This window comes from Anopheles marshallii, chromosome 3 (assembly GCF_943734725.1).
Source record: "Anopheles marshallii chromosome 3, idAnoMarsDA_429_01, whole genome shotgun sequence".
NCBI classification, from domain to species: Eukaryota; Metazoa; Arthropoda; class Insecta; order Diptera; family Culicidae; genus Anopheles; species Anopheles marshallii.
In genome coordinates, this window is record NC_071327.1 from 76,655,356 (window position 1) to 76,676,098 (window position 20,743).

General features: G+C 45.0%; 1 protein-coding gene across 1 annotated transcript; it reads right to left on the reverse strand.

The window, feature by feature from the left end:
* Window positions 1-3,939: 3,939 nt before the first annotated feature.
* LOC128715413 (cell adhesion molecule Dscam2) lies at window positions 3,940-19,728 on the reverse strand. Its single transcript, XM_053810307.1, has 16 exons — window positions 19,681-19,728; window positions 14,762-14,951; window positions 12,339-12,956; window positions 11,487-11,614; window positions 11,196-11,332; window positions 10,054-10,940; window positions 8,904-9,983; window positions 8,681-8,833; window positions 7,464-8,609; window positions 7,245-7,394; window positions 7,004-7,174; window positions 6,742-6,845; window positions 5,390-5,468; window positions 5,153-5,299; window positions 4,265-4,439; window positions 3,940-4,165 (listed from the first exon to the last, which is right to left on the reverse strand). Exons 1-16 carry the CDS (start codon window positions 19,711-19,713, stop codon window positions 3,940-3,942), a joined length of 5,424 nt encoding a protein of 1,807 aa, XP_053666282.1. The 5' UTR covers window positions 19,714-19,728.
* Between the last annotated feature and the right edge of the window lie 1,015 nt (window positions 19,729-20,743).

The following is a 20,743-nucleotide window of genomic DNA, read 5'->3' on the forward strand; positions in this document are numbered from 1 at the left end:
TTATTGTGCCTGCTCCACGTTTGCAGCAGAGACAGATAGGACAAAAGTAAAGAAACAATAGCAAGCAAGCAAACAAACAGACGAACGGTAAAATCACGGTTTTCGCGGTGCTTTGATGCTTGGTGAAACATTTCAATTTGAACGTTGAAATATTTCACGAGTTCATCACAGCACGTTACGAAGCGCGAAAAAGGCAGCGAGATGGTCGCACAGTGAAACCCAACTACCTTCGCGTTACATCAGTCCCTTCCAGTGAAATACGGGTGTGTATTTGATTTATGTTTTGTTTTGAGAGCGAAGAAGAAAGATTTGGTTCACAGTGGAGTGTACATCAATGGTGTGTTATTAGTGTTAACTTTTAAGCTATCGGTGCATCCTTTCTACTTCTTCTAATACATCTTTCCTTTTCCCCTTCCTGTTGCTGACTGCTAGAAGTGAAGAAGCAAACCTGTGAGCATTGTTAGATAATGTGCAATGGAAAAGAAAAATATATATTGAAAAATTTAACTAATACACGATACCAGTCAAGGGTCCATATTCCAGCAGGGAAAGAAAACACATTAAAATGTTCTTATTTATCATGTTTTTAAATCGTGCTTTATTTGATCATTTTCCTTTGTAGACTGATATTCGATCTATTGTTTCTTTGTAGTTTCGTTTACGTTCCGACATGCATCCATTTAAAATCGATTCCTTAAATTGTTTCCCATCATTCTGCCCTCAAAATGCCACGACATATAGCTTTCGTTTGTTTGGTTGTGGTGTATTTTCGATTCGTTCAATAGTTTCGTCTGCGATCGTTTTTTTTATGCGTTTATTTTACATAATGGTTTGTTTAATCATTGCAAAAGATGTACATGAAAGATGTTTCCTTTTTCGTTTGCCCATTTCAAATAACATAGCATGATTCGTGGATGTGTTGTGATGATCGCAAGCAGTTCCGCCGGAAGGGGCTAATGGTACGTTGTCGTTTGGCTATATGCTGATGTGTCATGTAGATGGCAGAAGAAAAAAAAATCAATGGCATTCTTTTTAATATGTTCGTTCTCCTTAGTTTTTTGTTTTGCTTCTTTTGGTTAGTTTGCAATATTGTAGTTCGGTGTAGAAGAGTCTCTCGCTGAGGTTGGCAATCTGTTTATTGTAATGTTTGCGTTTTCTGTTTTGCGTAATGTTAATGGAACCAAATCCTTCCAAAGAACTAATCGCAGACTTGAAGGTCTATCTCTTAGTGCCCTTTGCTGTTCCTACTACGAGCGTTCCCCAGTGTTTAATGTTTCATTCCTCACCTTTCGTTCTATAAATATATTTATATACAAATATAACATGTATCTTATCGTATCGATCGATTAAAAACGGAAAATGTTTAGCAACTTAACAAACAGATCTTTCAAAACAGTCGTTCCGTTTTACATGTTTTACGCGCTACACACCTGGAATGGGTTCATTCGATATTGTCTCATTGTTGTCATTTACTTTGTTTAGCCTAGTTTTGCATACACGAACCGACATTTGTTGCGTAGCCAATTTGCTGCTAGCTTTATCTACTAACTGTCTGTATCTCTCTCTCTCTCTCTCTCTCTCTCTCTCTCTCTCTCTCTCTGGTCGATCACTGCAAACATGACAAAACACTTACTGGCTAGTGGGTTACAACCCGCACAGATACGCTAGGCTTGCGGTTGTCTGCTTTTGGAGTTTGCATTTGTTGTAATAGTTATATGTCATGGGTGTGTTGGAGTTAGAGGTTCAATATTATTTGTTTTTACTTCATGCAACTACAACACCCGCTGTGTAGCCATTGTTTCTTTGCTGGTTTGGTTATGAAAGCAAAAAGGAAGCTATCCGGATAGGGAGAAACAGTCGAAAGGGACGAGAAATTGTAACAAAAATGTAATATGTGACTGGAATTTCAGTTCATCTCATCGGGATATGTTAGTTTCCGAGTAGTGGGTTTGTGCGGTGTATCTTCTTGAGTACAGGTTTACTGTTTGTAGATGGATTATTAATGTTTTATGTTGTCAGTTGTCAGTTCCAGGGAACTAATGCTTGGAGTGAAGATGAAGATGTTATTTATATATGTTAAGAAGCTTTATTAAAAAAAAGAAAGTTAAGTGAGTTGCACATGTGAGGATTCAAAACCCGACAAGAAACTATTCGTTTTCGATGCTAGAAAAATGTTCCGAAACAGGTGAGAATGCGTTAAGCTTGATTGAAGCTTTGAAATGCCAATCAGCCCAAACATTTTGCCTCCTTATTCAATTGTTGGCAGGAAGAAAAAGTAGCGAAAACTCCATATTTGCCCAAGTGCAACAAGTCAGCTGTCATGTGTTTGTGGTACAAGGCACTGCTAAAATGGTAGATAAGACAATTAATTTAACCAAAGCCACTTTATGCCATTTGTGACAATTAAATCGAGAAGCAACTAAGTCTTTCATGTATCGTGCTCTTGTTCGCTTGTTTCGCTATGTTGGGTTTCGTGCATTTCCTTAGTAAACGTTAGTTCCAATATGTACATTGAACATGGTACAAAAAGTCAATTATGATTACAGGCAAGAATTAAAACAAAAACATTTAAGCTATTGTAATACAGAGATAGATTCTCTTATTCATCATTACGGTGAAGGTTTAGTTGAAAACTTTAGCTAAACTTTACACAGCAATTTCATTCCCTTCTTCATAGTTTGTTTGAAAACATGTGCACATGGGTTGTTTTTGGGCGTGTAACCTTTTCTTTTCAAGAATCTCATTTAATTTCCAATTCATAACGAGTGCTTTTCATAACAAGCGCGACCCTTTTCCGGTCACCTTATATATGGCATTATATTAAGGAAGATTTTGGGCCGAAGCGTTCAACGTAACGCGCCACATTGCGCGTTGAGAAACCCTGTAAAACTGTTCGATCGACCGACGAACGCGCCAGAGTTAATGGTTGCGGTACGCAGAAACTGTAACTTACGGAGACGTTTGGTTCGGTATTTAGTAGCGGAACACATTGCGTAGTAAACTATTGGACAAGTTTCACAAACGTAACACTGCGCAATGAAGTGTGTGGATAATGAGCCAATCGGTGAAGAGAGTCTGTGCATAGGACATCCGGCTTCCCTTTCACTAGTCTACATAACTCTTTGAGAGCTAAATGCTTGGCTGTGTATGATCGGTTTTAAGTTCTAATCAATTTGTTCTGCGTTGTTGCGATTTTTGTTTATCCTTCTTCCAACAATACTATCTAGTTTGGGGATTTTCCTATATACGTATGTCATTTGTTTCTTACACGGGTTTTGCTCCATGTTTTCGTTTTCCTATCATATTTCGTTTGGCTGTTTAGTTTTACTTTGTGCTAGACTGGTCTCATCGGTTAGTCTCTCATTCACTACCAATTATACTATCAGTTTGGAATCGTTTTTTCGTCGCTGTGTGCTCCTTGCGCTAGTGTGTTCTTCCTCGCTGTTTGTATATTCAATTCTCGTACTCTGTAGGTTTGCTGTTTTGACTTGGTTGTGGACTATTTACGTTTGGTGGCAAAGCAAAATGAACGCTAGTGATGCATGGTTGATTAGCGGCTCGGTCTGAGGTGTGTATGTTTGGGTGTTTTATGTACCTTACGCGCAGAAGTTTGTTAATATGCTATAAAAATATACGTATAAAACACTCATTTTCCAAGGTTGGCTGGTGATCAAAACGTTGTTCATTTTGGCATTTTTTGTTGTTGTTGTTGTTAAGGGGAACAGTAACAGTAGGTCTCCAGGATGTGTGTTGTTGATGTAGTTCAGCTAATTTTAGTCCGAGTTTCCTTACGCTAATGCTAATGCGAACAGTGGTGTGCACATCTGGCGCAGTCGTTTTTTTTTTTGGCTGGTGACCGACTGTAGATGGAAGATGTAGCGTGTTCGGGATGTTCGTCGTACGTTCGTTGTACTGCGGCAGTATGACGCTTGGCCGGCTTTACACATTGATCTGAAACGCTTCCCGTTGCAGCTTCTGGTTGGCGCGCGGTCGGGGCGAATGGTTGCTCGACTTTTTGCCCACCACATTGCTGCCGATCTCCGTCGCACTGCCCAAGCTGGATGGGTTAACGGACGACACGGCCAGCGTTGCGTCCCGGCCGAGCAGGTCCGAAAACCGGGCCGGCGGTGTTATATGATCGGAGTAGTTCGGATAGTTCGATATACTGTGTAATCGTGGAAGGGATAAAACGGTAACAGAAAGTAAAGATAATGGCACAGCAATATGACAAAATTGATTGGCCGAAGGATGAATTGCCGCTTACCTGAAAGTAGTTTCTTCGTTGTGGCTAGAGTACCCGCTAGAGCTACGCACGTGCCGCTTCGGTAGGTTTTGCGACTGTGCTTTGGCAGACTTTCTCGGTGGATAGGGTGGTTTAGATTTCCTCGATATGCTCGAGGGAGAATTTTCGGAAGATGAAGACGTTTCGTCTTGCGTGTCTGTGCAGGATAGATTATTTTATGAAAGAAATAAAAAAAAAACACAGAGTAGAAATACGAAACAATAAAAAAGGGAACGAATAAAAACAAACAAAAGTTTATAGCATAAAGTTGAGGCAAAAAGCAATCAAAAGAAAGATTGTAAAGTAAATCATAGAAATGGTAAACGAACCATACCAATGCACACCAAACAGTTTGGAAACAAACAAACATAATGAAACAAAGCCAATGTAAATCATAATTCAACGATGAAGAAGATAAGAAAATAGAGAGAGAAAGAGAAAGAGAGAAAGAGAGAGAGAGAAAGAGCGTGTTTGTGTGAGTGATAAAGCGAAAATGAAGCATTTGCGCGTGGATATTATTTCATATATATATGAAAAAAATAATAATACAGTTAACAGAATTTTGAAACCATCTTCAACATTGGTTTGCTCATTGTTGGTTGAATAACAGGGCATTCCTTACAATGCGTCACGTTCAACAACAATTGTAAACACAGCGCGATTTTCGGACAGTTTGCCAATGTTACGGAGCACCGTTGCTGGAAATTAAAACACGCGTGTAAATTTGGAACCGGCCAGGCCAGGCGGGAGGGTGGGTACCGGGGACAGAAGGGGGTGGTGGGAGGGGGATGGGGGAAAGTGGAAAACGGATAACGAATAGAACAAAAACAGAAACGAACGGTGAACGGAACACGCGTTTTGCATACGTACCACGATGGTGACGGTAGTTGGACTGATTGGAGCGCGAGGCAATATCGTTGTCAGATTCGGAACCGAGTGTATCATATTCTGTAATCGGTATATGAAGTGTTAGTATCTTCCTAACTTCGGAATCTGTGGATCCGGGATTGTCTGATTCTATAAATTGATTTATATCTAGAAATGGTCGGCTTTATGGAGCAAGACAGCGAGCAAACATCAAACGGTTATCGGTGCGAGCGTACTCACCTATTGGTTCCGAGGTGGCCGGATCTCGGAGCCGAGATCCGCCCTTTCTGCGCACTTTCGTGTACTCGGGCTCTTTGTTCTACCGAACGTTGATGGTTTGTTTTTTTTTTTGTGTGTTTGGATTTGTTCGATTCGATTTGGGTTCGTAACAAATGTTCGATGGTTTTTGGTTTTTGGCATTGTTGATCAGTTCGAATAATACAGTTTCAATTGGTTCATTTCGGTTCGTCCGCAGGCAGGACACAATCGAGGACGTGTTCCAGCGAAATGAGGGGTGAAACACGTGCGGGCGCAGGTCATTTGTTTGGAAAAACGGGAAGAGACGTATCGTTAAGACGGAACGGAACGGAACAAAACCGGGAACGACAGCACGACGGCGAAGTGTATCATTTATCGAAGCCGATCGAGAGCGAGGGATATTCAGGGGGGTTGATTTGTGGATGGGCATAGTTTTTCGTTATGTTTTATTGCAATTTCATATTACCAACATACAGAGAAAAAAGAGAGAAAGAGAAAGAAAGAGAAGAGAAGAGATAGAAAGAAAGAGAAAAAGAAAAAAAAAACACCATTTGGGACATTTGATTTTCTCGGTTCGGTTCTGCGTGCTCGCCTCGCACATGAATGCAGACGGTCGCAACACAGTGAACGGTGTGAGATGAACGTAGGGCGAGATTAAATGAAAGCGAAATTAAACTAGTGCCAATTTGATGTGAGATGATATGATCGTACGATCGATGGGAATGGAACGAGGCGTAATGAAATCGGCCAAGAAGAAGGCGATGCAGTGCATCAATATCGTTGAAGGTGAGAGCAAATCTTGGCAAAACATAGCGCCTAGCACTAGTGAATGTGGATGTGTAATGAGCAGAAGGCTTATAAGAGCTGTACGGGTTGGATTCGTGAGCAAACCCGGGAATGTACTACTTTCCAAAAAGTCAAGGCAAGAAGTCAAGGCCAAGCAGTTCGTATGGCCAACGACGTATGGTGAAGACGACGAATCATGAGATGAAGAATGCGTACACTATAACGAACACAATCGCTTTGGCTAGAAGATAGAATGAACACAGAGATGAGATGAGAGCGCAACGGGAAGCAAATGGACGGTCGACACGGTGATGGGACAATGACAGGAAATGGATGGAATGAATGGAGAAAAAAAAACGCCAGTAAACCATAACGGGTGAGGTCGATCGGTTGCTGGGTGGTTGAATGTGTGCGCTCTGTCGTTTTATGATTATTCGAACGAAAAAGGAAAACGATGTTGCGGAAGACTAAAAGCGAGATGGCATAGAAATTAAACTTACATGATAGCTTTCGGTTTTAACATCATGATACACAAATGATCCTCTTACCGAGTGATATGGTCCACTGTAGACATTTCCACTGTATGAACTTTCGCTGTACGTTTGCTTGTTCAGCTGAAAGGTTGCATACGGGCAAATGTCTTCAATATACTCTGCAACGGAGAAGAAACCGCACGGGTCAGTATGAGGTGAGGGTTTCAATCGTTTCCCGCTAGAGGGACACAGCTGTAGGGAAAGGAACTCGCGAAGGACATGTGGGATCGAGGTGATGTTAGCGGCACACACACACAGAGAAAAGAATAACGATTACCATTTCCCTCGGCTTTATAGCTGCCCGAGTCAACGGAATTACTGTTACGGCTTGCCTGCTGAGCCCGCACCGCCAGATACTGCTGGTCCCGGTTGTGCTTGTTCTGGATGTTGGCGATAGACGGTGACTCCGACATTGACGTTGACGGGATGCGGTTCTGGTTCTGGAGCTCTGTGTGTGTTTCGAGAGTAGAAGTCAGAGTTAGTGGATCGGTTCAATGTCTTCCGGCCTCCGTTCTTACTTCTCTTGCGTATCAGAAGCGCCGCAGCGACAAGGGCAAACAGTATCAAAATCGATAGGCAAAGTGGTAAGATGACCTTAAAGTTGGCATAGAACGGATTCTCCCCCATGTGTGGCGACACTGGGTTAGTTATGTCCGGATACACCATCACTAGGAAAACGGGGATGGAGTTGGAATTAGAACACTTCACAACGTACTTCACATCCGCATCCGGCTTACCTCCCTGTGCGGTGAGTGTCGTATAGTTGTAAATGGCCATCGTTGCCCCCGCATTATTGTAGGCCGTAACGCGCAACTGGTACTTTGTGGCCGGTTGCAGTTCGGTCACGGTAAATATGCGCTCCGTAGCTTCCACGTGGCTAGCGATCATGTTCCACTGCGACCGACCGTACAGCCGGTTCTCGATGGAGAAATGCAGTATGCCACAACCACCATCACCCCAGGAATCGAGCCAACAGGTCACGCTAGTCGAATTGTTGGTGATCATTTGCGAATGTTTCGGCTGCACCGGTGACAGTCCTTTCGTGTGCGAATGGACGATGTCACACGGCAACCCGGTACCGATCTTGTTGTACGCGGTGATGTACAGTTGGTAGCGCGTACCGCACCAAAGGTTCACCAGCAGATGTGTGTTGGTTTTGGAGTCAATCTGCAACTCCTCCCAGTCACCGTTCTCACGCTTGTAGTTGATGACGTACCCAAGCACGGGCGAACCTCCGTTCCGATTGTCGGTCCACTCCAGCAGCAGACTGTCGGTGTACGTGTTGACGATCGTTAGGGTAGGTGGATCCGGTGGCACACGAATTCGAATCCGATACACGATCTCATCCCGGCCCCAGGTGTTTTCTACGCTGCACGTGTAGTTGCCCGCATCCGAGTGCTGGCAGTCCTTGATGTACAGTGTACCGTTCTTTGCGATCAGCTTGCGCGTCCCAGTATCCATCGGTTGATCGTCCTGCCGCCAGATGGTGACCGGCGCTGGCACACCAACTTTCCGACAGGGCAGAATCAATGTTTCCTTCCAGGGTGTTACGATCTCTTGGCTAAAGGAAACGATCCTGGCGGGCACTTTGTTGTTCGGCGGTACCGTGATCACCTCGGACTTTTCACCCTCGCCCACCTTCGTAGAGGCGGTGAGCCAAAACTGGTAGGTGGCGTGTTCTTGCAACCGTACCGTCTCGTGACTCTCGGCGTACGGCACCAACGAGCGTTTGTGAGTTCCCTCGTCACGACCACCATCCACCAGTGACATGTAGAAGGTGTAGCCAGTGATAAGACCGTTCCGGTGGGCCGGTGGTAACCAAGAGATGATGATCTTGGTGCTGGATGATGGGACCGCCTTCAGTGCACTCGGGGCACTTGGAACTGCAAGAAACGTAAAAGTGGTGAAGTTGGATTAAATGCAGATCCATTTGACACACCGGAGCCCAACGTACCGTCCTCTTGAGTGATGCAGTGAAACGGATTAGTCCGCACACCATCTCCTACTTTAGTGAATGCCAGCACCCAAAACGTGTAATTGGTGAACTTCTTTAAGTTCTCCAGGGTTAGATATTGGTTGTTCGTTTTCGATGTGTACGGTTCCTTCTCTGTAAGATAGAATGGAGGTTACAGTAGCCTGCGTCACTACTACCTACTACTCCACCACTAGACACTCACCATAAAGATCATCCATTTCGATGTAGGAAACTTTGTAACCTCGTATCTTGCCGTTCTGTCCGTCAACCGGCGGCGGTGACCAGGTGATGTAGATGGAGGTCGAACTGAGCACGTCACACTTCGGACTGTCCGGTGCACTGGACGGTACATCCTCGAGAGTACCCAGCGAGATCTCTTTGCTCGGCGGTCCACTACCCTGGCTAGTGTACGCCTGCACGACTATGTTGTAATTGGTGCACTTGTTTAGGTTCTGCAGCGTTGTCTCGCCACCAAAGTGGCTACGCACTTCGACCGTCTTGAAGTTCAAGCCCTGCGTCGGGTTTATCTCACGTTCGTTCGGATTAGCTGCCACCTGGTAGCCAACGTAATAGCCCAGCAGATTCCCGTTCCACTGATCCCGGTCGGGAGCTTCCCAGGAGAGAAAGATTTCGGTGGAACTCTTCGGTTCACCCTTGATGTTGAGCGGCGGTCCCGAAGGTACTTCCTCCAGCGTAGTCACCTGGATCACTTCCGAGTACTCGGAAGCGCCGAGCTTATTCTCGGCCGATATACGCAAATGGTACGCTTTGGCTGGCTTAAGATTTTGCAGTGTGATAACTGTTTGCGTACCGGCAACCGTGATGTGTTCCGCTGATTGCCACGGTTCCGTCACCAGCTTGTACTCGACATTGTACTTCTCGATCGGACTATTGCCGGCGAACGGTTGGCTCCAGGAGAGCTGCAGTGTGCGCGACTGTTGCGAGTTAATGCGCAGGTTCTTTGGTGCTTCCGGCACTTCCTGGATTACCAGATGGATCGACATCTCATCCTGACCGAAAGCGTTGGACGCCTGGCAGATGTAGACGCCGGTGTCCTGCCGATAGGTGTGGGAGATACCCAGTTCCGAGACCATCCCATCGTCCAGCACCTGTTCCCGGATGTTGTATCGATTGTCGAGCGATTCGTCTAGCTGCTGTTGGGAACTTTGCATCTTCCACTTGATGTCAATGGGATTGTCACCCTGCACGTTGCACTGGATGTGGATTTGTTTGTTTCGCGGGGAGGTTATTTGTTTGTTTTTGGTGGTAAAATGAGCAGGCACTGGAATTGCAGATAGACATGCCGCGTTAGCGGAATAAGACAACAACCAATCAACTACCGATATACTTACCATTAACTTTAAGGAAAATAACCTTACTAACACCGGTACCGATGGAATTCTTCGCCTCGCACAGAAAGTGGCCCTGCGAGTCTTTGGCAATCTTGCGGAACTGTAGCGTCCCGTTAGTGTGCAGCGAAACGTTCGGCTCGTACAGAAAATCCTTGTACTCTCCCGGTGTGTTACCGATCGCTTTCTTCCACGTTACGGTGGGCTGCGGATGTCCACCGGCCTGACAATGCAGTGCCACATCCTGCCCAGCCTGGGCACTCGAATCTTTCGGCTCTAGAATCCACTTCGGTGGAACGTTCACGGTAAGTGGCACCGTAAAGCTCTCGCTCCCTGCCACGTTGCTTGCGATGCACGTGTAGTTCCCCGAATATTCCGACGTAATGTGTTCGATCACGAGACTCGTGCTGTACTCGTCTAACCGACGGATCACCTCGTTACCGGTACCGAGCACCGGTTTCCCATTACGTTCCCAGCGGAAGTTTACCGGCAGGTCACCTTCCAATATTTGGCACGAGATGGCGGCACGCATACCCTCGCGCAGCATATTCGTCATTGCCTGGATCGGCATGATTTTCGGCGGTACAATCACCTGTATCTCGACGTTTCGCCGTGCCGTCTGCTTCTGTTTGTTCTGTGCCATGCAGGTGTACGTGCCGGCATCCTCTGCCAGCTGTAGCTGCTCGATGATGAGTGTACCGTTGTTGTACGCCCGCTGGCGTCGGTTTATCGGAAGCGTTTGTCCATCACGCTCCCAGTGTATCTTGTCGATCGGGTAGCCGGCCACTGGACACTTGATGATGAGATCGTGCCCCGACACGCCCGTTATTTTTGGCATCTCGCGTATGTATGGAAGCCCGTAGATGTTCACTTTGGCACTGTGTGACACTCTGGTTTTGGGTGGATTGGAATGAAAGAAGGAGATGAGCCAAGAGGTACTAATCTCTGCAATCGGTCACATCCAAACATTGTGTCCCCGGAGCCACCGATTGGCACAGATTGTGTCATGCATTTTTCATCACCATGCAAAACCGTGGATCCAAGCAACCCTTCGGGGAGTTTAGCAAACATAAGCCAGTTCCCGCAATATCCACAACTACAACCTGGAAGACTGCTAGAATGCTCGAAACCGTGTCACTACTTACTTTCCTATGCTGTTTTGCGCCACGCACGTGTACTCGCCACCGTCCTCTTCCTTCACATTGGAAATGTTGACGTGACTGATGACGTCGTCGTGGATGGTGACGTACTGGCCGACGACAAACCGGGGACTATCGGGAATCTGTGAAGTGCAGAAGTGTGGCATGCGTACGTTTTTTTTGTTTTTTGTATTATACCTCCATTAAGTTTCGTTTCAATTTTCCTTCCTACGCGTCGGAATAGGGCGGGCGTAGAAGTGGGCAATCGGTACCGGCACTATCATACTCCCTACTTACCGGAAATCCATCTAGCTTCCAAGTGAACTGCGGCGGCGGGTTGCCAGTGCCCACGCACTTGAGCGATACGGTCGGTCCTGGTTGTAGCGTCTGTTCCGAGAACCAGTACAGCAACTCAGGGGTAGCATCTGGAAGGTAGAATGTAGGAACGCTAAGTACTTACTCGAGGGGTTGCTTTTCCTCTGTAGAATGATCAAAAGAGTGTGTTTTGTATGCCTTCGATTTTTTTTTCTTTCTCTCTCCCTCTGCGAAGAGCTCACAGTGCAATGGGAGGTGAATGGTCGAAAAGGAAACAGGGGTATAATGTTCCCTGTCCTAATTATGGATGATGCGTGATGAATATTCTTTCCTGGCACAGAGTAAGGTTTTTTCTTGTGCACCTTCGTGCAGTGGTGCATCGTGAGCTTGATGCAATTTTTCTTCATATCTGACACAGTTTTCTGATGAGTTTGAAGATAAAAGTCGGTGCTGTTTTGGAACATGAATTTCAAAAGCATGAGCGTCATTTTCTGTTTGAGTTTATGCTTATTAAAGCCTGACATCTGGGATATTTAGCCGTTTTTTCAGTAAGGCTAATAATTTATTGCACTATTCTTGAAAATGCGCTTTAACAGGATACGAATTAGCTCGGTGTAAGATGAAAACCAATGATGTGCCTTGTCCTCGGCAAAACTTGACGACATAACGGCTATGTCGACTATGTCGACTTTTTGTAGTTCTAAGAAGGTCTAAGATTCAACACGGCCTCAAGTCCTATTTGGATCATTTTTCATATTACAGAAGTCTAAGCGAGCTATTGCGAGTTAACATCTCCTATGTCGGTTAGTAACTTTTATTTAAAAATTGGCTTACCACCAAGCTGCAACTCGGCCGTCGATTGAATCTGCTCCCACTCATTGGCGACGAAGCATTGGTACATGCCCTGATCCTCCTTCTGCACATTCTTTATCACTATCCGGGGCACGTCGGTATAGATCTCGATCCGGCTGTCCCGCACGATCGGCTTACCGTTGTGCATCCACAGCACCTCGTGGGCCGGAAATCCGGATATGATGCACTGGAACTGAGCATCCTTGCCCACGTCGACCGTCTGCACCTGCGGTTGCAGATGGGCGGTTAGCGGTGCCGTCACCGTCAACGACACCTGGATCGTTTCCTCGCCGGCAGTATTGTTCACCCAGCACAGGTACTTCCCGCTGTCCTCGAGCCGTGCTTTCGCGATCTTGAGCAAACCCGCCGACACGATGCTGATGCGTTCGTTCAGTTGCAGCGGCATGATTTGGTCCTTTACCTCCTTGAACCACCGGTACGTCGGTACTGGATGGCCCTGGGCGACACAGGGCAGGGTAACGGGCGCGTTCACTACCACGTGCTTGAGTGAGTGTTTCTCCACGTTAATTCTAGGTTGTACTAATCCTTTCGGTTCGGTCACTATCACTCGACCTGGATATGTTGAAATTTGTATTTCACCTGTACCGGGAAATGAGAAAAGAAGAAAGACGAAAGCACCTATGTGGTTAGAATTGATAGTAACACAAATTGCAATATAAAACTAGCCATTACACTGCAGTGCGGTTCCTGTTAATTTCCTTTGAAGTTTGTTTTCCCCACTACCCTGGAGCCCACAGCACCGAAAAACATTATGCCATCAACATTTTAATTAGAAGTAAATGATCTATTTTCGGAATGGGGAGATGAAAAAAAAAACGCTATCTCCATTGTATCTGTGGTGAGCATCGGCAAACGTGAGGACTTTCTCTGGGTTGCTTACAGAATTTAATCCCTACCTGGGCGCATTTAACTGCTCGAAAAGCTCGGTGCTCGAGTGTTAGTGTTGCTGTGGCATCTTTTGATGCAATTGCAGCACATTGCTATGCATTGCTGCGTGCTACGAGCAGACTGCATATTTGCTACCACCGTCTGTCGGTGCCGTGAAAATGAAATTCCATTTACCACTCAGCGATGTGGAACGATTGCTTTGGTAGCTTTTAAGCAAACCATTTCAACCACTTGGTCAAAACATTCTCGCGCAAAGTAGTGTACGCGTGGCATCGGTGGGATAGAAGGGAATATCCCTTAAGCAGTGAAACCATTGCCGGTACACGTTGCACATCAGTAGCGGCAAGCATTACTTTGGCAAGTAGCAACCGAACAAAACCACAGTTCTCCGTGCCCGCACCCGGCACGATCGATCGGACGTAACGGGGTAGATAGAATGGGTAGATCTTGAAGGATTTTCGATTGTAATGCGATACAAAGCGTGGAAACTCATGAGATTCGGATCCTTTTTTATTGTTCTGCAACCCACACATTGCACCATATTGTTTCCAAGCTGGAGCGTTTCTTTTACAATTCCGCTCACATTCTTTCTTTAGTTTTTCGCGTTCAAGTATGCACATTGTTCTGTTTGGTTAGCCTGCCTCCATATACGCTTATCCACTAGGTCACACCGGGGCACACCAACGCGCCGCTGCAACACTGGTCCGGTTGGTGCCTTTTCGCAGATCGATTTCTGCTTGGCTTGCGGCGGTAATTACTGTCGCTCGGTAATGGACGCTACGTGACTGCAATGCTCGAATGCTCGGAACGAACGCCACTCGTCGGCAAGTTATGCATATCAAGCAGCGGGTAACCGTGTGCGCCTGTACGACACAGGACAATGGGGTTTCTTGCTGCACGAGCGAAATAAGATATTTTTATCCTGCGTGGTGAAATGGAATGCTGCGGCACACGTTTGCCGGTTACGAAAAGGAAGGAGAACAGCGGATATATTTACTACCTTGCACGTTTTGGTGGAGTGAATAAATGTTGCAACGGAAAATTTCTAAAATTACATCGCAAGCCATGTAATGTTGAAATGTCCGGCTCATAGTAGGCCTTTCACTTTTAAAACTTTTGAAATAATTCGGATTGAAATGATTAAAACATAGTTTAATAATCAGTATGTCGTTGCATTAGCTACCAATTATTGGTTAAATTTAGTGTATGAAAATGATTCAATCCTTCAAGGGTCATGCAACAGGAACTATTTTTATGCGTCAAACGTTTATTGCATACATTTGGGGGTATACAGGGTTCTTCTCAAAAGTAGAAAACCCCTGAATCGACACAATGCAATGGAGGCGCCCAGTATCGTTCCTATTGACCGACCTGACCTGCTCGACATGATAATCACCACGACATGGTTCCAATAAATTACAATTATTTTTAAATATAAAATTAGTTGTAATATCTTTTAAATAATGTATCAACAAGATTCGCCGGAAATTTTTTACCTGTTAGTCTATTTACAGTTCTGCATGAGTACGTTTTGTACGCATCGGTTGCGCCGGCATTGTTGATGTACAGATCGCCATTCGACAGGACGATGTATTTGCCGCCGATGTCCGTGTTCGGGTAAAGATGGACGCCCGAGTCTTGTACCCAGGCCGTCACAACCACGTAGTCTTGTATGTAGCTTGGCACCTGCAATCAATTAAAAAGAACAAAACAAACAAAAATCATTTCAATACACTCCTTTCGGGATGGTTTCGTCGGAGACAAATGAATTATTTGGTTAAACAAGATGTTAAGCTTGCAGCGTACAGAACCATCGTGTTCGTTTTCATGGGAAATTAATAATATTTTAATAATTGTTTGCAGTGACATGAGTATGTCGTCTGTCGCACGCATCGCGCACGATCGACACGGTTCAGCGGGATGCTACACCGCAAATAACATCACATTTAATTACGCAAAATTACTCCACGTGTATTAGATCATACGAAGGGAGACAGGAAATATTTCCATCACCAAGACATTCCGCACAATTTATCCTCAACATACACGCTGAAGCTCTTGTAAACCTGCTGTAAGTCTTACCATCAGTACAATGTTTCTCGCACAGACACACTTTTCCCGTTCGTGCAGTAGCTAAATCTTAATCGTGATCGAAATTCCAGTTGACTGTAGCGGAAACGGAAACACGATGACGACGATGATGGTGGCAGTGGTTGTGCAGTAAATGGCACACCGGGGAAGAGTAGCGAACCAGGGAAGGGAAAACTTAATTTCCCTGTCTCTGGCAAAACAATCACGAACCGCACCGTTTTAACCCGCGCGTGGAACGCTTTGCTCCGTGTGTGCCTATTTGTGGAGCGAAGTAACCGGTGTGGGATGTGGGTTGTTTTTCCGAGAAAAACTTTCACCGCACAAACACGTGTTTCTGGAACTGTTGCGTGCGATGGGTGTTTCAGGTGGTCGAAGGAATGTTTGGTGGTGGTGTGGGTAGTAGCATCGGATACGCATTGTGGTTGTGAGGTGTAAAATGGGTCCATTTATCCCTCCAAGTACTAACTGTTCTACGAACTTCACGAGTTTATAATAGTTTTTCCAAATAAATAGGAAATTGGGATGGTATCACCTGCTGTTGAGGCTGCGCAGTAAGTTTTCAAACGGCACCTATGATCTTGTGTTATGTTTGATGTGTTTATATATATATTTTTTTTTGGGTAAACTGTTGCTGATGGCATATTAATCTAAAACCCCCCAAGGGTTGCTATAGCAACACAGTTCGGCTGATCTCCGACATCTTTCTCCAGGCGTTTGGAGGGCTTTAGTGCTTTTTTTCTTCATCGTTTTTGCTCGCAATGAAATCAAACTCCAACTGGAAAATACACGCAATTTCAAGCTCCTATCCTTCAACAGCAGCCACCGATAAGCGCCCGAGTGTGTGACCGTCTGGTTTTTCCCGATCACCACGGGCACCGAGTGGTGAAAAACGTTTTAATTGCACTAATTGTATTTCGCGAACGGGGAAACCCTGGTACAGACGCGATGGTATGGGGGGCGAAATAGTGGGTTTCCTGCCATCTTGATGGGTTTTGCGGTCATCTTGAAAATGCTTCCGGCCACCAGGCACCAGCCGTGCGCGAATGTGTAACGATCGATAGGGAATCGAACACAGTTCCAACCGCGCCACCCCTTCAGCGTGTGCATGTGTTGTTTGTTCGTGAGTTTGTAACACGGTGGAATGTGGACCGTTGGATAGCGCCGGCCCTGGTGGGGAAATTTAATTATGAAGCAATTTTGCGGTTAACACGCCACTTCCTGCTGCTAATGGGGATGTCGTTACGAGTGGTGATAAAAACGGACAGCATACCATCGGGTTTCGAAAACTAGTTTCCGTGTGGTAAGTTGTACGGTTTGCCACGCGTAATGTTAGTTTGACAATTAACAGATTTAAATCGATCGATGCACGGTACCGTGCGGTAGTATTTAAATATACTCGCAGCAAAACTATTTCTGTAAATATTATCGATCGATCGATAGCTGAGTTCAAATTCTAAATTACCGAATGTCCCTTCCCACTGCCATTGTTTGCCACCGCTGCAACAATCTCAAATACGCAACGCAAAGTAAACGGCCTGGAAGCCATAATTCATTGCAATCATCGTTGGCATTCCACCATCAATCTCATCTCCTAATGGCCATTATTGCTTTCCAATGGTTTCGCACCCACAATCGATCGGTTTCGGTGCGTCTAAAGTTCTCGGTGCTGGATTGTTCCGTGAAGTGATGTTTTACGCAAAATTTAATATTCATCCGAGTTGCCGTTAGCAGCGCTTATCGCAAATACGAGCGGTAAGTGTAATTTTCAAGAATTTATGTAACGGTTGGCACGGTGGGAAGCTGATCGTGGTTGAAATAATAATTAGAAGCAAGTTTTCAGAATTAAGTGACTCGAATTTCGCGGCAGTAGATGATTCTTTTTGCGTCGGGCGAGTTTCAAAGAGGCGGAAATGAGGGATGATGATTAAACATTTAAAATGGTTAAGATTACTATTACAAAAGTAATTATTGACTTGTTGTTTATGTTCTTATTACTAGAGCAAACAAGGTGTGTCATTAATTGGAAGTCCCGGAACACTATTCACAATAAAATCATAACTGGTTAGTGCCTCGAAACAGACAACATTTTCACTCATTATTTGTTTAAATAACAATTTCATCGTCTTGTACCCAGAATCGTTGCCGAAAATTAATTAATATACCTTTCACCCCGATCATAATGCGTACCGCTTAAGCCTTGAATTGGCACTTTTTTCTCTGCAAAATGGGCATCATCAAGTCGTTGGTTCATCATTCCTAAGAAATGGAGAATTGAACGAAATGAGCAGACGTCAAACGATGCTTAACTTCCCGGACGCGTGCTGCTCCATTCCATTCCGCCAATACGCAGAGGGAACCATCCACGGACCACGGACCTTGACAGGTTTGTGATGAAATTTATATTACCTATCCTTGAGACGTGATGAAATTATGTAAATTACAGCATTATGAAACGTGACATCCGTGCCGGGCGTACCCGGGTCGGGCGACCAAACGTGCGAACGGTAGCAAGGAATGTTATCTGCCGTGTGAATGGTCCGTTAGCAACGTTTCCTAACAAAAAAAAAAGGTCATTCGGCACCGGCGAGCTCAAGCGGGTGAACAAGAAGCAAGGTAAAGAAACAGTTTTCCAAAATGTCACTCATAAATTGCGTTGTCGTACTTGGGCTCGCTTGTTCTTTTTTTTGTGTAGCTGCATTTGGTCTATGTGCTATTCTGCAAAGTGCAGCTGCCGCCAAAGCTGCTGACAAAGTGAAGTTCATGCAGATGAAGTTTGCTGCAACAGAAAGCGCACTTCGGATACAGCTTTCGGTGACTATCGTGATGTTTCGGTCTGTCATAACAAATGTCAACCGACAACCGGTCAAATGTCGAACGGGCAACAAAACCGGGCGGCTTGACCCCGGTTTGGGAAGGAGCACCGTGTGGTGTCCTCTGGCGAAGAATGCTGGATGCTGGAACGCGACTAGCAAAGCAGGACTTTTGGGCCAGCCTGGCGCAGAATGGATGACCAACGACGGCTTGTGATGAATATTTATTTCCCCAAGACATACCGACGGAGCGGGACGGCGAGTGCGCCCTAGTGGGGTAAATGGGGGGCGACAGCAACATCATAAATCATCAGACACTTCGTAAGCTGTCGCACTGTCCATCTCCGACCAAGTGCCACTGGTGTGGAGGTAGCCGTTTCTAGCCGATCCAGTCAACGCCTAAATGGCCTCGACATGGTGAAAATGATGAATGGTTCTCAGTTTTCATTCAATTTCCTCACATTCGGCACCAAAGGGGCGACCGGTAGGGGCTCTAGAGGCGCGGTGTCGAGAAGGTGGAGGAGCGCTTAAACACGCACACACCGGTGTAGGCTTTTTGGGCCAAAGATGAACCCAGTAGCTAATTTTACTACCACAATGTTGTCTCCTCTGTTTTTATGCGTAAAATCAACGTACCGAGCTCTGTAGTAGATCTTGATATCGGAAGAAATATCGGAGGTTGTCACAGGATGAAGAATAAATTAGAACCACTTGGTTGATGAAAAATATGCTTCCTGGAGGCCGGTTTGTTGGACTAACAGTACAGCTCCTTTAAAGTCCCCGAAGCTGTCAAGGAGACGGATCGCGTCCGCTTGATAACGTGAACGGGGTGTGATTGATACATAGCTCAGCGTTATCATGGGCCGGACATAAAAATATCTGATGAAATACTGAAATAAAATAATGTATCATCGATAGGAAAATCTAGCGTACTCAAAGGGCTAAAATTTCAAATCCCACGAACGGTGTAATTGTTTAAATTGTTCATAAAGCTCCTTTGTTGAGCTGGTGATAATAATGATTGGAACAGTATTGTTATCTCTTCCTGTAAATATTAACTCAACAAATACTTCATCAAACGAACAGTGGAAATCAACAATGTACGACACGGAAAGAATGGTAACCAATTTATTAATTCGGGCTCAATCTCAAAAGCTTTAACAGCAGCCCGATTTAATCGAACCTTCCGCGAAGCTATCATTGATTCGGGCAGTAGAAATACATACACCGATGGCTGTTGTACGATGGTTTCCTTCCGGGAAAAAAAATGGGAAAGCATTTTTTCCACCACTTTCAAACACGGAAAGCTTGCAATAGCGCAAAATTGTTCCACGAGAATCTGCCATTTTGTTCCATTGATTCGTTTTATTTTTAGATATACTTTTTTATGCCGAATGCACCCAAATGAAGGACCATATTGAGTTCATAAAACTTAATTTGCTGAACAAAAAAAAAAGAACGCTGCCCTTTTACAGCGCGATAAAACGATACGATCCAATATATCTGACACTCACCTGACACTTCAAAACGGCCGTATTACCCGACATCACATACTCGTCGTGCACCTGAATGTTGTATTTTTGGTTCACAACTGTGGAGTTGAAAGGAAGAGGAGAGAGATGTGAAAAAAATGTAATTATTTAACAGTACAAAAAAAGAACAATCCATTGGTACCGGTACCGTACAGGTTGGAACATTAAAGTAAACGTTACGATAAAATGTGTGCATTGGCCATCGAATGGACGGTGTTAGTGTTGAAGAAACGTGTACAATAAAGCATTACGCCCTCGTACACAATTTCAGAACAGCGCAACAATTAACTGCGGAAGTGTATTTGTTACAAGGACAAGGCCGTCTCGATCGGGACACAACGTGACAGCTTAAGGCACACTGTTACTGCTTGGAGCGGGACAGAGCCGAGGTTGTTCTTTTCCCCTTGTGACTTCTGCGCTGCTGTACGCGCCCGAAGTTTTGCTTCTTTCGGGCAAAAAGTTCGTAATCGTAATTTTATTTCGAAACACAAATCACACCATTAACCTACTCAAATCGAGTGTGAAATTAAATTTTCTTTCCCCATGGTAGCTAGCTGATGCTCTGTGCCGCTAACGATACACAGTAATGGCGTTGGGAATAGATAGTACGAATAGCGCTTCTATGCTGTTTGATAACTGCTCTCTTTTTTAAGCATGGTAAGAGATGCTTGAATAGTAACCGGAATGGGGGTTCGTTTCGCTGTGTTTTAAAGTATAATACTTTTGAATTGTAGATTTGAATCGTTGACAGCTACTGTGCGCTTAGTGAAACAGCTAGCGCCATCTAGCAGGAATCGTTACGAGCAAGCTTGAGGTTCTAATGATGGGAAGTTTGAAAGATATCCTTTGTGCTCAGTGCATAGCAGTGAATCATTTCAATTAAGTGTATGCATCAGATGCACTCACTTGTAACTCCACAGTACGTAAGCCCTTTCACTCATTTAGCTAACAGTTCCGATCATTAATCTTACCTGCCAACCGTTCTGAAAATGATCTCCCAACCGAACGGACCTGGGTAGCATTTGAAAAAGCGAATGAAAGCAAA